This window comes from Lycorma delicatula, chromosome 6, assembly GCF_047948215.1.
Source record: "Lycorma delicatula isolate Av1 chromosome 6, ASM4794821v1, whole genome shotgun sequence".
In the NCBI taxonomy this organism is placed as follows: domain Eukaryota; kingdom Metazoa; phylum Arthropoda; class Insecta; order Hemiptera; family Fulgoridae; genus Lycorma; species Lycorma delicatula.
In genome coordinates, this window is record NC_134460.1 from 47504833 (window position 1) to 47519645 (window position 14813).

The 14813-nt window shown below is 27.6% G+C and overlaps 1 protein-coding gene across 1 annotated transcript in view; it reads left to right on the plus strand.

Moving 5' to 3' along the window:
* The first annotated feature begins 525 nt into the window (after window positions 1-525).
* Window positions 526-14813, plus strand: part of LOC142327045 (uncharacterized) — a 50223-nt gene continuing 35935 nt past the window's right edge. Inside the window, exon 1 of the mRNA XM_075369814.1 lies at window positions 526-710. Coding sequence (XP_075225929.1) covers window positions 560-710 — 151 coding nt within the window. The 5' untranslated portion in view covers window positions 526-559. The remainder of the gene's footprint in view (window positions 711-14813) is intronic.

Below are 14813 nucleotides of genomic sequence, written 5' to 3' on the forward strand. Positions count from 1 at the left end.
GATGTACTTGGATGCTACAAATAAACCTTGAAGTTTAAATTATTAACATTATTTACAATAGTATTTCATCATTCGTTATTATATTTTTTTCTAAGAAAATAATAAATCGTTATTTTAAAAAAAGAAAAAAAATTGAAATGATTGTTACCATTGATGTTGCCGTACGCAATAAGAAATAAACAGACAATAATAAGTCATTTAACTAAATCAAACATATCGGCTACGATTTGATTAAGTAAGTAAAATATTCCACGATTTCAGCCCGAGGATTAACCTTAGAATAATAATATAAAATAACACGATGACTTATTAAAATAAAATATAAAACAAAACGATGTGGAAAAAATAAAGGTTTAATAAGTTTTATGAGTTCATTCGTATATTATTTATTACGATTTACACGATCAGATTATTAAATTTATTTGCGATATAATATTATTTATTTATTATTATTATATTATTTTTTATCTTTGCATAAACTGCTACTAAATGTTAGTATAGTCAAGTAGTATTTAAAGGTTGTCGAAGTCCTTGAGTGTTGCCAGTGTACAGACAGACAATGTTGAGCAACAGTGTCTTACGAGTTTTTCTCTTTACTGTTTTGTTGATATTTATCAACAATTATTTACTCGTCGATGCAACACCTTTTCAGAAAAATGATTTAAACGAAAACAAATTATTTTTTAATCTTTTTAATGATTACAATTCAGGTAAGTTTAATAAATTTATTAATAATTTTTTTTATCAATAAGAAATATAAATAATTTTAAAATTGTTTATTTATAAAATAAATAATGAAGCGGTTCAATTAATTACATCGTTAAAATTAAATTAATCGGATTATTGAATTGTATAATTAATTTAGTGTAAGTATTTATACTTACACTAAATTATAAGTTTAGGGTAAAATTCGTACATCGTTAGATTTTTAGAACAGATTTTAACTGATAAACTGAAGGTTTAACGATTGTCCCGGCTGCGTATTGGGATTTTCACTGGCTGATTGATTGCTTCTCCCGAAGTATTTTGACCGTTAAAGACTTAGTAAAAGAAAATTATCTTTTCATAAAATATATGTTTTTTAAATAACGCTTTCGTTTTATATATATATAAACGAAAACGTCTTTCGACAGTTTCGAAAACGTCTTTTAACGGTCTGAATATTTCGGGAGAAGCAATCAATCAGCCAGTGAAAATCCAAATACGTAGCCGGGAATCAATCCTTAAACCTTCAGTTTATCAGTGATTATAAATACTTACACTAAATTAATTATACAGTGCATTAATCCGATTAACTTAATTTTAATGATCTAATTAATTGAACCGCTTCATTATATATATATATATATATTGTCTCACAAAGAATTACACGCTTTTTACTCGCCCATTCCTCCACCGATTCTACAGAAACTTTGCAAGTCTTTTAACGAAGGTTCTAAAAATTTTGTATGAAAATTTCAACCTTCTAGGATTTATCGAAATAAAATGGCGGTTTTCAAATAAAAACATCAATTTCAGGTAAACCATATTTTTTATTCGATACAAAATCGCTGGTAAAAATGATTAAAAGTTTTTACCGGCTATTTTGTAATGAATAAAATGTGTTTATCTGAAATTGATGTTTTTATTTCAAAGCCGCCATTTTGTTTTGATAAATCCTAGAAGGTTGAAATTTTCATAGAAAATTTTTAGAACCTTTGTTAAAAGGTCTGTAAAATTTTAATAGGATCGATTGGGGATTGGCCGAGTAAAATTAAATCACAAGCGTATACTTCTTCGTGGGACACACTGTGAATATATATGTATATATATATGGGTGTTGTGTGTGTGCGTGTGTAAAGAAAAAACTAGTTTACGCCTTTTAATTGACGGAATCAAAGTGTCTTTTAGCATTTAGAGTATTCATTCACATTATTTTTTTATTATTTTAGAAGCTGTGTGTGAGATGAATAAATTTGTATAAAATGACTAATATTATAGAAACGAATTTAAGGTTTCTGATAATCTCTGTCAATATATTTACATTATTTTATTTTTTTCATTATATCAGTGATATAATACAGATAAAATAATCGATTTCTGATTAATGCTAACTAATTCAGTAAAAGGAAAGTTTAAATATATATATGTATTTATTTTTTAATTCTTCAGTGTCTAATTTTTTTATATTCCGGGCGCGCGCGCGTGTGCAATTTAATTTTAAATAAATTTTTTTGAAGCGTTAAGGTCTTCTTTGAATCGCTATGAAACTTAGATTGATAAGTTTCATCTTTCTTGCTTACCAGATTTTCTTCATTCGCTAATTGTTTGCCTTCTTCTGTTCGTCAGTCCACTTTAAACCCGTCCCGCGTACCTGTTTTTGTTCTTTAAATTGCTTTCAGTTATCTGTATTTTTCCTAAAAACATCACTGCCGGCTATCTCTTCTTCCAGGACGCCCATTTCCACCAGATTCTTTCTGACTTAACCCAATTTTTTGTGTCTCCGAGTTTCGTAAGATGATCAAAAATCAATTTCGTCAGCCTGTTTGTGTCCATTCTCTTTAGGTGTCCATAAAACTTAGCTCTTCGTTTTCTTGCCGTCAAATAAATTATATACTTAAAAAAAAAAAAATTAAATATAAAAATAAAAGGAATGCTAATCAGGGGTTATTATACTGATTCTGATACCCAGATTTTAAACGTTAAACTGATTAAAAAGAAAAAGATAGACTATTTTTAATAACATACTTGTGATACTTTTATTGAAGAATCCATTGATCCTTAAATGATTAAATCTGTTGTCGGAGTTTCCCATTTTCTACAGTCTGTCACAGAAAATGATAGAATAATTAATAAGATAGATAGATAAGAGAGAAAGAGATAGAGAGAGAGAGAAAGATTGAGAGAGAGATCGTGTGAGAGGGAGTGAGTGGACGAGGTTGAGAAAATTTTATATAAATTGTTTCTTGTGATAAAACATTTAATAAAAGATCTAAGCATCTACAATAGTTTTGACTATTTCAAATAATTTATATTTCTTGGGAAAAGAAATAATACGTTATTCTTTGAAGTACTTTTCATTAATTGGAATTCTTTCAATTATTTTATGCAATTTTCCTTTTGTTTTATTTTAAATTTCTTTTCTTTTGTTGTACAATTTTTTTTTCTAACCATTTACAATATTGGAGATTGTAACAACGAAATAATTTTAATTTAATATAAAGAAGAATAATAGAAATACTTAAAATTAATTGCGCAAAAAAAAATCTTTATTATTCATTATTTTTTTCATTACTTATATTTCTTTCTTCCATGGTTCAGCAATCGTTACCTATTCCGAACTTCAATAATGTATTTCCTAATAAAATATTTTGTCTTTTAATGCGTTTTTTACTTCATTGTACGAAGTAAAGAAAGTATTGTGATCGCGAAAAATTTCGGTTTTCAGATTTCAACGGAAATATCATCCATTTTGACTAGTTTCGGCGTGATGTCTGTACGTAAGTATGTATTTATCTCGCATAACTCAATAACGATTAGCAGTAGGATGTTGAAAGTTTAGATTTAGGACTGTTGTAACATCTACATGTGCACCTTCCTTTTTGATTACAATCGACTGGAGCAAAAGTGTCCAAAAAAGCCCGAAAACCAAAAATTTTAGATTTTGGGCTTTTTCTTAATTAAAGTAATAAGTCCTGATTGAGAGATTTTCAACGATATATCATAAGTGGTAGTTATTATATTATGATATTTTCACAGCCATAGCCAAAGGAAATTTTAATTAATGAATTATTTGAATCTTACAAGGGGAAGGCACATCGATTTGAATCAGTCTTTTCTTTAACTTTTTTTTTTTTTTAATTTAAATGTATTGATTTGTTAATTATTATTAACCTTGTAAAAAAAAAATACAATAAATAATTCAATAATAATCAGAAGTTATTAATGAAATAAAATTTTATGTACTTTTAAAAATGTGTATTGTAATTTAATAGGCGTACAAGGAAGTCATGTGGTGTCCACATCATATTTTTGTTTTTGTATAATATCTTGGATGGATCTCTTTTTCCAAAATATTTAATAATATTTTGTAGTCCTGCTTTCCACAATCCTTTAATATTCAGTTTTGATCAAATTTTGAATATCAGATTCCTGAAACGATTAAAATCAAGATAGTTTCTTGTTATCCATTAGTCTGAAATTTAATTTCTGTTGCTTGTACCTTACTGTAATCTCTTTTTGAATCATGATATCTCGTTATAATTGAATATGTACTGCCATTTTCAATAAAATGTATCCTGTTTCTTTCTTTGTTAAATTCTTTAATGACCTTTGTGTACATCGTAGCAATTATAAACAGAAATGTATGAATTTTATTAATATACAAATCACGATTATAATGAAACGTAATTCGCAGCCACGTTAGGAATAATTAAAATTATTTTTCTCAAGAATAAATATTAATATTATTTTTACTTATTTTTATTGATCGCTCCATTTATTTAGTATTTATATAATACTTGGAAAGACAAAAAAGTATTTTTATTTATAAAAAATAATTCGATGAAATATTGTTATTTTAAAAACTTTTCTTTGCTTCATGAGGTAATAATTTTTTAATTTTTTATTAAATCTATTTGCTATGAAAATTAATAATGTACGAGTATTTCACTTTGATTTGATACATAAAAAAATAATTGATTAATAATAAAAAAAAAAAAAACGTGTTTCTCGTTATTAAAATGATACACCTATTAGCAGAAGTTTTATTTTGATACGAGATGAAATTTTAAATTGTGAAATAATAATTTCATCGATCAGTTGTATTAATCACCATCTCAACATATCCTTACTTCTCTTTCTACTAAAGTTCGAATTCCTGGGAGGATCTGACAATCTGTTTATTTTATCAATATTAAAAGAAAAATAACCCGTATCTAATATTTTTACTTCACTAATCTTAACAAAATTAAAATTGCTATATTTTCTTAAAGCCATGTTCAATATGAGGGTAAAGTATCTGTCCCCGGTTGTTAATCGAATTCACAACCGGCTCAATAAGTAAGCAGGTCGTTGATTATTACGCTGGCTACACTTTATCTTGAGTTTTCTTTTAAAAATATTAAGACGCGTTCTGTAATCCAAATCTAATAATTAAATTCTTCAAAATTTTCAATAAATTATACCCAGACCATTGTTAAAAAAAAATCGTGGACGTTTTGTTTTTCGTTCCTATACATATACATTTTTTATTTGTGGGTGACAAAGAAAATAAAATTTGTGGGTGACAAACTGACAAAGAAAATAGAAGGTCTGTTTTAACCATATAAGTTGTAAAAAAAAATTATGTATGTTTTACTTATTACAAAATGGATCGATTACCATAATTCTTTATTTAATGTTAAACAAATTTTCTTTTGGTGTGGTCCCGTGGAAGGTTTTTGATGATAATAAAATGAAAAATTTGTTAAAAATAATTAGGTTGTCTGTATAGACGATTTAAATATTTTCCATTTTTTATTGTTTTCATTGCTTAATGTTGGATTTTTATGGTGTAATAATATTGATCCTGTTGGTATTGGAGATTCAAAATATTCTCCCACGAAAATTTAAGAAAATTAGTAGCAAAATAAAGGATGAAATAATTATACAAAGTCGCGCATTCCAGAGATCCTTAGCTCACATTTAGTGTAGTCTCTTTACATAGTTTCTTTGGATTCCTACTTTTATTATTATAATATTATTATTTTTATCAAAACTCAGGTTGGTTTCCTTTACATTTCTTGGAAGCAGCCTATTTTCCATACAAGCAAAGATTATATTTACCTTTCTTTATTTTAAATTGCCTCTTATTAATTGCTCAAACATTTCGTGTATAGTGTCATTTCCTGATGAACTTCCAATTATAAGCTTCATTTTACCAGTTTAAAAGCCCACCAATTACATCTCTGCAAGGTATTGTAGAGATAGAAAAATTTATTCAGTTCTTTGGTTTTTTCAATTTGCCGTGTGACAGAATGTAAATTATATACAACCCAATAAAACTGACTTTAGAAATATATATATATAAAAATGACACACACACACACACACACACACACACACAGACAGAGTTAATAAAATATGGCAAACTTTAAATAACCTTTCAACATTAACAATAAAAAAATGAAATTTCGTTAGCGCTCCTGCCTCAAAACGATTATTTTTTGGTGGTATAAGATTACTACTAGGGGTAGAATGCAGGCAACTTTTGAAACTAGCTGTGAAAATGTTAAATGGCCGCCATGGTTAAACGGTTAGGATTGTCGTAGTCCAAAGTTTTTCAGTGCTTAAAATTATGTCACAATCCTACCGCTTTCCATTTAAAACTTTTCAGTTGCTCTACATGAGGGTTTGAGGCTGAGGTGTCATACTGAAAAATGGATCGTTTCTCGTTTCTAGTCATTAACAGAATCATTATTTTGTTAAATTCAATTTTTCTATGATTAACTGCTGAAAAGTTAAATAATGTGTCCATGCTTTATTATTAACATCGTGCGCGCGTGTGTGTGTATAAAATAAAAATTATATATAAAGTATTACACTCTTTCAACTCCTAATATTTTTTTTTTAGGTGAAAAATTAAGCATTTATAAGTAGGTTGGTATTAGTTTTTAATTTAGAGTAATTTGGCCCACTTCCGAACCCTACTTCTTTTGTTTTTTAAAGCGACAATCTTGAAATCATTTAAGGAATAAAACCGTGTCTAATCTTCGTTATATAAAAGTGAAATCATAGCTAATTTCATTCACCTTTTTATGTATAATTTGTTATAAATTTGATAGCGTATCATATCAACGCATTTAATTAATTTATCTTTCTTTTATTGAATAATTCTATATATATATATATATATATATATATATATATAAGAAGGATAATGCGTTTGGATGGAATATTCATTTATTCAATTTTTTGCCTTTGCAACTCTAGAACGCCTGCATCAATATTCATGAAATAGTAAAATTATTAGTTTCAATTATAAAATTATTAAACTTGGATTAAGATGATATTAAGAAAAAAAAACATGAAATTCGTGTTATTTTGTGCCCTACAGCTGATCAGCACTCTGTTCGCCACAAGATCTAGGTCTGGATGTACTTCGATAAGATACTTTTTAGAAAAATTATATTTGATTAGTGATTTTTGTAGCTATAATAAAACATCTTGGAAAGCAAAAAATTAATTTACCCCTCTTCAGTGTAATTAATTATATTTACTACCTAACCTCACTAAAAATTATTAGAAATAATTACGAAAATAAAGATTAAAATTAAATTGATTATCATATAATCAAGAAAATATTTAAAAATTAACAGGTTTATATAAATCGTACTAATTAAATTTATTTTCTTGAACCTATTTAGAAATAGTTACTTTTATTAAAAAAAAGAAAAACAAAATACTAAAAAAATGTTATAAATTAAATGAATGTGTTTATCTGAATAATTAAATGCTTTTAATATTAATTTAACATTAAAAAAAAAGTTCAACTTTCATGAATAAATATCAAACTTTTTTTTTGTCCTGTTAAGTAAGAAAGAGTTTGCTATAAAGGTTTTTAAAAATCGATTGCAGTCGATTGCAAACAAAAGGGGCGGTGCACAACTAGATGTTAAAACGGTCCTAAATTCAAAATTTCAACATTTAGGGTTTGAGTTATGCGAGATACATACGTACTTATCTACGACGTCACGCCGAAACTAGTCAAAATGGATTCAGAAATAGTCAAAATGGATATTTCCGTTGAAATCTGAAAACCGAAATTTTTGCGATCACAATACTTCCTTTACTTTGTACAACAAAATAAAAAGTATGAAGTTCTTTTTCTACAAATTTTTGAAAATAATTTAGTAAAAACCAAATGCGTTGATTTATCAAAGGCGAATATATTAAAAAAATAATTGTCTTATATTACAAATTAAAATAAATATCATTAATTTTAACTATTCAGAAAACTAGAAATATTTAGCCATATAAAAGGTATAGTTCGAGTATATAGCAATTGAATTCAGAATAAGTTGAATTTAATTCTTGAGTAATATTTAATTTTCGCTTTATTTCGACAATTATGTATTTAATTTATTGAAAATTAAAAAAAAATCTTTTATTAAATAACTTAAAAATACTACTAATATTTCAGAATGTGGCTCTGAGAAAAAAGTACACAATAATGAATAATAGACGTAAAGGAAGAAATAAGTTTAAATTAGATGAGTGTTGCATAATTTTCGTTGTACGTTGATCGTGTCATAATAATTATGTAGTAATTTTTTAAACTGAAATTAGTAAATCCATTGATTCAAACGGGAATAATAACCGTTTAATTAGAAATATTTAATTCTTTATTACGGGAATTGATGTCGAATCAAAGGATTTATTTTGTGGCTGATCTGGCTTGAGGCTCACCACACGTAAACTTAACCACGGTGGTGTTATCACCCAGGATAAATCGCCAAGTTTAATGAGACTCCAACAAGCCTGCGACCCGGTTTGGGATACCCACTACGTGACATGACACACAGATCTGGCCTGTAAAGGCGCAAAGCAGAAGCCATCATCCACAAAATCACTTAATTTTATCACAATCTAACGTTAATTTATAGTTTTAAATGCCGTAACTGTACGATTATAGACAAATTGACGTCTTACAAACCGCTTTCAAAAATGACTAAACGTAATTAATAACAACAAATATCGCTTGTCAGATTTATCTAAAAGAAAAATAGTGAGTGTTTTCTAAGAGCTAAACGCACAGTTGCAAATCCAAGTCCGCTGTTTACGTACAGTTTAGTATGTAGTCATACGAAATATATTTAGTTTCATACAGTTTAGTATGACAGACTCACTAAAATTAAAATGAAGAATAAATGACTCCTTTACTCTACCTACCTCTGGGACTGGGCCGTATGAACATCCTTACTTTCAAAGACAGCAATCCAGATTAGTATTTCTTGTAATTCGTACGTTTTACGTAATCAAATTCTTTAAAGTTACGAGCAAAGGTGGAAAAAATAAAGTAAAACGGCAAAATAGCTTTAGGTAATTTATTTTTATGTTTAATAGTTGTTTTATGTTTAATTTACTACAAATATTAATAATTTAAACAGAAGAGAAAATTCTAAGTTATTATGTGGTGATATCACATTTAATGTGAATATATTTTTAATCGTATATGTTTCGCATATAAAATGTATTAAAGAGAAAATATTCTTCTTGAATATTTATTATTTTAAAACATTACACACCTTTTTTTAATAAAAATATCAAATACCAAGAACTGTTGTAAGTACAAATGAAATAAATTAAGTATCAACCGCTCACGTGAAATCTTCCTTTTTAAAACATTTATCAGGGAGTTATTTTTAAAACTTTTGTCCGATGAGATTTATATTTATAATTTTTATTCTTAATTGGTTTCATTCAGTTATTATAAATTGTGTTTCGAAACAATTTACGGAGATTTCTATATTTTCAGTAATTAACTATTTATTTATGTATCGCATTCTATTTTCATATTATTTTAAATTTAGTTGTAGTAAGATATAACCGAACATCAAAGCGATAAAATAATTTATATAATTTTACGTTTACCGGCATAAAATTTCAATGTAGCTTACTATTACTATTAACTGAGGTGTCTAAATAAAATTTTTGTTGTTGTCTATTTATATTATATAAAACATCTTATTTAACTTTAATCTTAATTGATTTGAATACTGTCATCGCTAGTAATAGAGGGTGTAATTGAGTGGAATTAATTTATTTTTTGTTTCCGTAATAATTTCTTTCATGTATTCAGTTTAAAAGATTCTTTGCTATTTTGTTTCCGCTAAATCAATTGTAAATTTTTAATTAAAATCTGATTTTGACACCACATGACTTCCTTGTACGACTACTAAATTACATATACATATTTTTTCAAAATGAAAAGTACATAAAATTTTATTTCATTAATAACTTCTGATATTTTTTCATATTTATTTTTTTTTATTATTATTGAATTATTATTTATTGTAAAACTTTTTTTACAATCAGAGGTTAATAATTATTAATAAATCAATATATTTCAATTACAAAAAAAGTTAAAAAAAAGGAAATGAAGTCTGCTTCGAACCGGTGTACCTTCCCTTGTAAGATTCAAATATTTCATTAATTAAACTTAGGAAAAAGTTAGGAAAAACAGTTAGGAAAAAGTAAAAAATCCAATTTTTTTGGAATTTTGGGCTTTTTTGTTGGACACTTTTGGTTCAGTCGATTGCAATCAAAAGGGGAGGTACACAGCTAGACGTTACAACAGTCCTAAACCCAAAATTTCAAAATCCTACGGCTAATAGTTTTTGAGTTATGCGAGATACTTACGCACATTCGTATGTACGTATAGACGTCAAGCTAGTCAATGTGGATTCAGGGATGGTCAAAATGGATAATTTCCGTTGAAATCCGAAAACCGTAATTTTTCGCCATCACAATACTTCCTTTAGTTTATATAAGGAAGTAAAAAGAAAGAAAACATTTTTTAACAAATTTAATAAATTAATTTGTAATTCGACTAAAAATAATTAATAATTATTTCTTATTAACACGGATATTATTACTAGTCTGAATATTAATTTGTATTTAATAAACGTACCTTATTTTATTTATATAACTTGGTCTTATATCTCTCAGATACTAACTAGATCATTCCTTAACTTTGTTTAAGAACAAAAAACATCTCATGCAAAGCATACTATTTGCTAGTGTGACATGAAGTGAACCTTCTTCACTGAACTTAACACGAGTATTCTATTTCATACCGACATATCAAACAAAAACATTTAAACTTTTGGTTATAAGTAATAAATTGCATAAGAGAAATATTTCTTTGTTAATTACAGGAATTAAGTTCATCATATACGAGTACATCAAAATTATCATAGAAAGCAAATTTTGCTATTATCTTCTGTAAATTTTAAGTGTTATTTTACGTTTTCATAGCAAGAAATGCAGTTTAACGGATGATAATGTGATAAAAATTATACATTAATAAATACTTTTTGTCTTGAAATAACGTTTATAATTATAATTTTTTTAATTTAAACTTAGGCTATATAAAAATTGAACTGGACAGAACCCGTCTCCTGTTGATTAGAAAGTCCTTTTTAAATTTTTTCGTTTTTTATTCAATAAAACAACCAAATTTAATCTTTTACAATCTTCAAATACTGTTGTCTGAAAATGCTTCATTCTATTCCTTTTACAGAAGTTATGTTGTTTAATAAGGTGTCCCGTTTGAAATGCCCTTTTTATTTAACTGTAGCTCCCAAAATACAAAAATTAAATTAATTTCTGTCTTATCAAGTTTAACAAAAAATGGCATTAGATCACATCACTTCCATATGTGGCGCGCCAGTCATACGAAGACTATCCAGCCGATATACGATTTCTTGTCGTGTTCGTTGAAGCATGTCTGATCTGGTAGTTGGAATGGCATTCCGAACGCTCTCACGCAGCTCCTGGATGTTTTCTACTTTTGTTGTATACATCCTTGACATAACTCCAGAAGAAGAAGTCCAGAGGGGTTATGTCTGGCAATCTAAGCGGCCAGGGAATTGAATCATCTCTTCCAATCTATCTACCAGGAATCTTGACATTTGGAGAAGTTTGCGTTCCCACAGATCGATTACAGGCATCCTAATATCCTCTTCCAGCAACATAGAGTTTCCCCGCACTAAGTAAAGGAGTTTACTTTCTAAGTACTAGAGTTTACTCTAAGTAAAGGAACGACTGGATGAGATATTTCCTGATAGGTGGATTAGAACAGGTGGTTCAATTACCTGGTTACCCAAATCGCCAGATATAATTTCTCTTCTGGGGTTATATCAAAGACAGGATGTATACGACAAACATAGCAAACATCCAGGAGCTGTGTGAGAGCGTTCGGAATGCCATTTCAACCGTCACACCGTAAATGTTTTGACTAATACAGCAAGAAGTAGCTTATCGGTTGGATATTCTTCGTATAACTGGTGGTACACGTGTGGAAGTAATGTGATCTAATGCGATTTTTTGTTATAACTTGATAAGACAGGCTGTAATTTAGTTTTTGTTTCATGTCGATATGTGCAATATTTTGGAAGATATAGTTAAATAAAAATACGGAATTTCAAACGGGATACTCTATATAATTTTCTAATATTAATTATGAAATTTGTAAAGCATAGTGTACCATATTGTTTGTTTGTGTCATTATTAATTCGTTGCGTAGTTAATAATATAAAAAAAGGCAGGACTAGCTAAAATAATTTAAAAAATTATTTAGTGACCTAATTATGCAACAATTTTAATCGACAAAAATTCTGGTTGTATTGATATCTGTGCTAAATCCATACATATTAGATGTTGAGTATACGTAAAAAAGAAATGTTTGATTTTATTGTATTATTAAAATGAAGTTAACCTTTAAAATATTATATTTACATCTGCGTAAAAATGATAAGAAGGATTCTGTAAATAGAAACTGAAATAAACCTTGGTTTTAATCTATAACCTTATTATGGAACACTACTACGTCTAATAGATAATTACATGGCGCCGAATTGTCGAATTACACTTGTTTTCGATGCCGAATTGCACTAATTGTAATTGCTAAATACGTGGTCATTAATTCTGACTAGTTAAAGTAGCCGATAATATTCTATAAACGAAATAACGTCTTTTTCAATATTATGGATACCAGCATTGAAAGGAATACGTTTAATCTTTCCCCATAGTTTTCATCTAATTACTTCACCGTTTTAATCTTTTCATGTAAATTTTACTCTTATAAATTATATATACTTCTTACTACTATGTCAGTGTACCTCATTTATTAAAAGTTTATCAAAATAATTTTATGAGGATATGACATCCGTTTTAAGAAACTAATTATGACCTGAACGAATTCTGTCATAAATAGAACTACAACGGGGATACTTAGGAATAAAAATCTACAGTTCAAGGCGATAACAAAAAATCTTTTGTAATTTCTAACGAAAGATTTACTCAGAATATTTATTCCATATACGAATATAACGTATAGGAATAATTTATATATTTTATTTTTGTGTATAGCATTACTTTATATTAGAAATTAGATCTGGCCCGTATAGTGCATGTCATTTTACTTCTTGGTTTCATAGCTCTAAAGCTACGTTACAAGAAGAAAAGTCTGATAATCGGTCAAAAAATAGGGTTTTTTTTATTGCGTTTCTTGAAGTTTCATGATTCAGGAACTCCAAAAGAAAAAATAACTGGCGTATGGGGCAATTTGTTGGCAAAATTTTAAAGTCAATATCTCCATGGGGTGAGGGAAATAGTTTCTTTGGGGTCATCAAAGTTTTGTAAAAACTCAAAATTTTGTAAAATAAAGCACACATTATGTTAAGCTCAGTGCTTGCTTATCTTATCATTTTATTTTAAATTGCCACAAAATTATCCCCTTTCTCAAAAATTAAAAAAAGATAACTTTTTATTTATTTCATATTTTTTAGCAGATATATTTTTTTTATTTCTTCTTAAGCATAGTAAGCGACCCAAAACAAAATTTATTCCGAGTGAGGGAGCCGATCGAAGTTTTAATAATATCGATTTTTTGATTTTAAAAAATCTTTTTTTTTAGTTTATTTTTTGTATCATTATTTTTCCAATATATAAGAATAAATAACGAGTACCAGCAAAGTATTACGACAGTTTTACGAGCTTTTTTCGATAGCCATAAATTGAAAAGAAAGTGAAACATTTTTTTATTTTAATTTGTAGAATGTATTTCTCACGAATAAGTGTAGTTCTTCATAGGAAACCGTTAAAATATATTTCATAAAATACTGATAACATTTTCTTTATCTTATATTTATTATTTTTATAAAATAAATGAATTATCAATAACAATATTTGTTACCTATGACATGATAATATGCTTGTTGAGTTGTTTGTTATTTATTATGCCTGTAGTGTAATAATAACAATAAGAAGGGATGAGGTTGTTTTGTTCGTTTTATATTTCGTAACTGTACTGTAGAGCATTCGTTTTAATATTAACTTGACATATATGCATAAATACATATACATGATGTATTTCATATATATATATATATAATATTACAGCGACTGATGTTAGCGAGGTTTTGTATGAACTAGTCGTGAGATGGACTTTTAGAGGGTGGTTTGTGTACAGTATATTTCGTGAAATTGGAGTGAGGCATCGGGTAGTGTTCTCTGTATGTTTCATTGTCTGTGATGCGTGTATGCTGGGCAAATGTGATATATTATACGCCGGACAATGTAGTTATATATATATATATATATATATATATATGTATATCACACATGGTCTTGGCTGACAGCTATATAACAAAGCATCTCCTCGTCATGTGTATATGTGAGAGAATGTATTTAAATGGCTGTATGAATCTGTATATTTATTTCTCTCTCTTTCTCCCCCCCCCATGTTTTTTAGTCTTGTTCTTACTATTCCGTCTCTTGTTTTTAACCTTTAGATTTTAATGCACATAGTAACAGACGTGACCGCTACAAAATCGCATGACATATAGTCTACTACATATTTTATTATGACTTGACTAACTTATAAACCAGTTTTGTACGCTGAAATTGTATCGCATTTATAATATACTTATATATTTTCTACAATGTATGTTGCCTTTATTACTTTTGTAATATGTAATTCGTATTTTAAACTTAAATGTTATTTAACTTTTCTATGTAAAGTACATCGGGTTAAGTACAAGTAACCTATTTAATTATAATTGCATTTG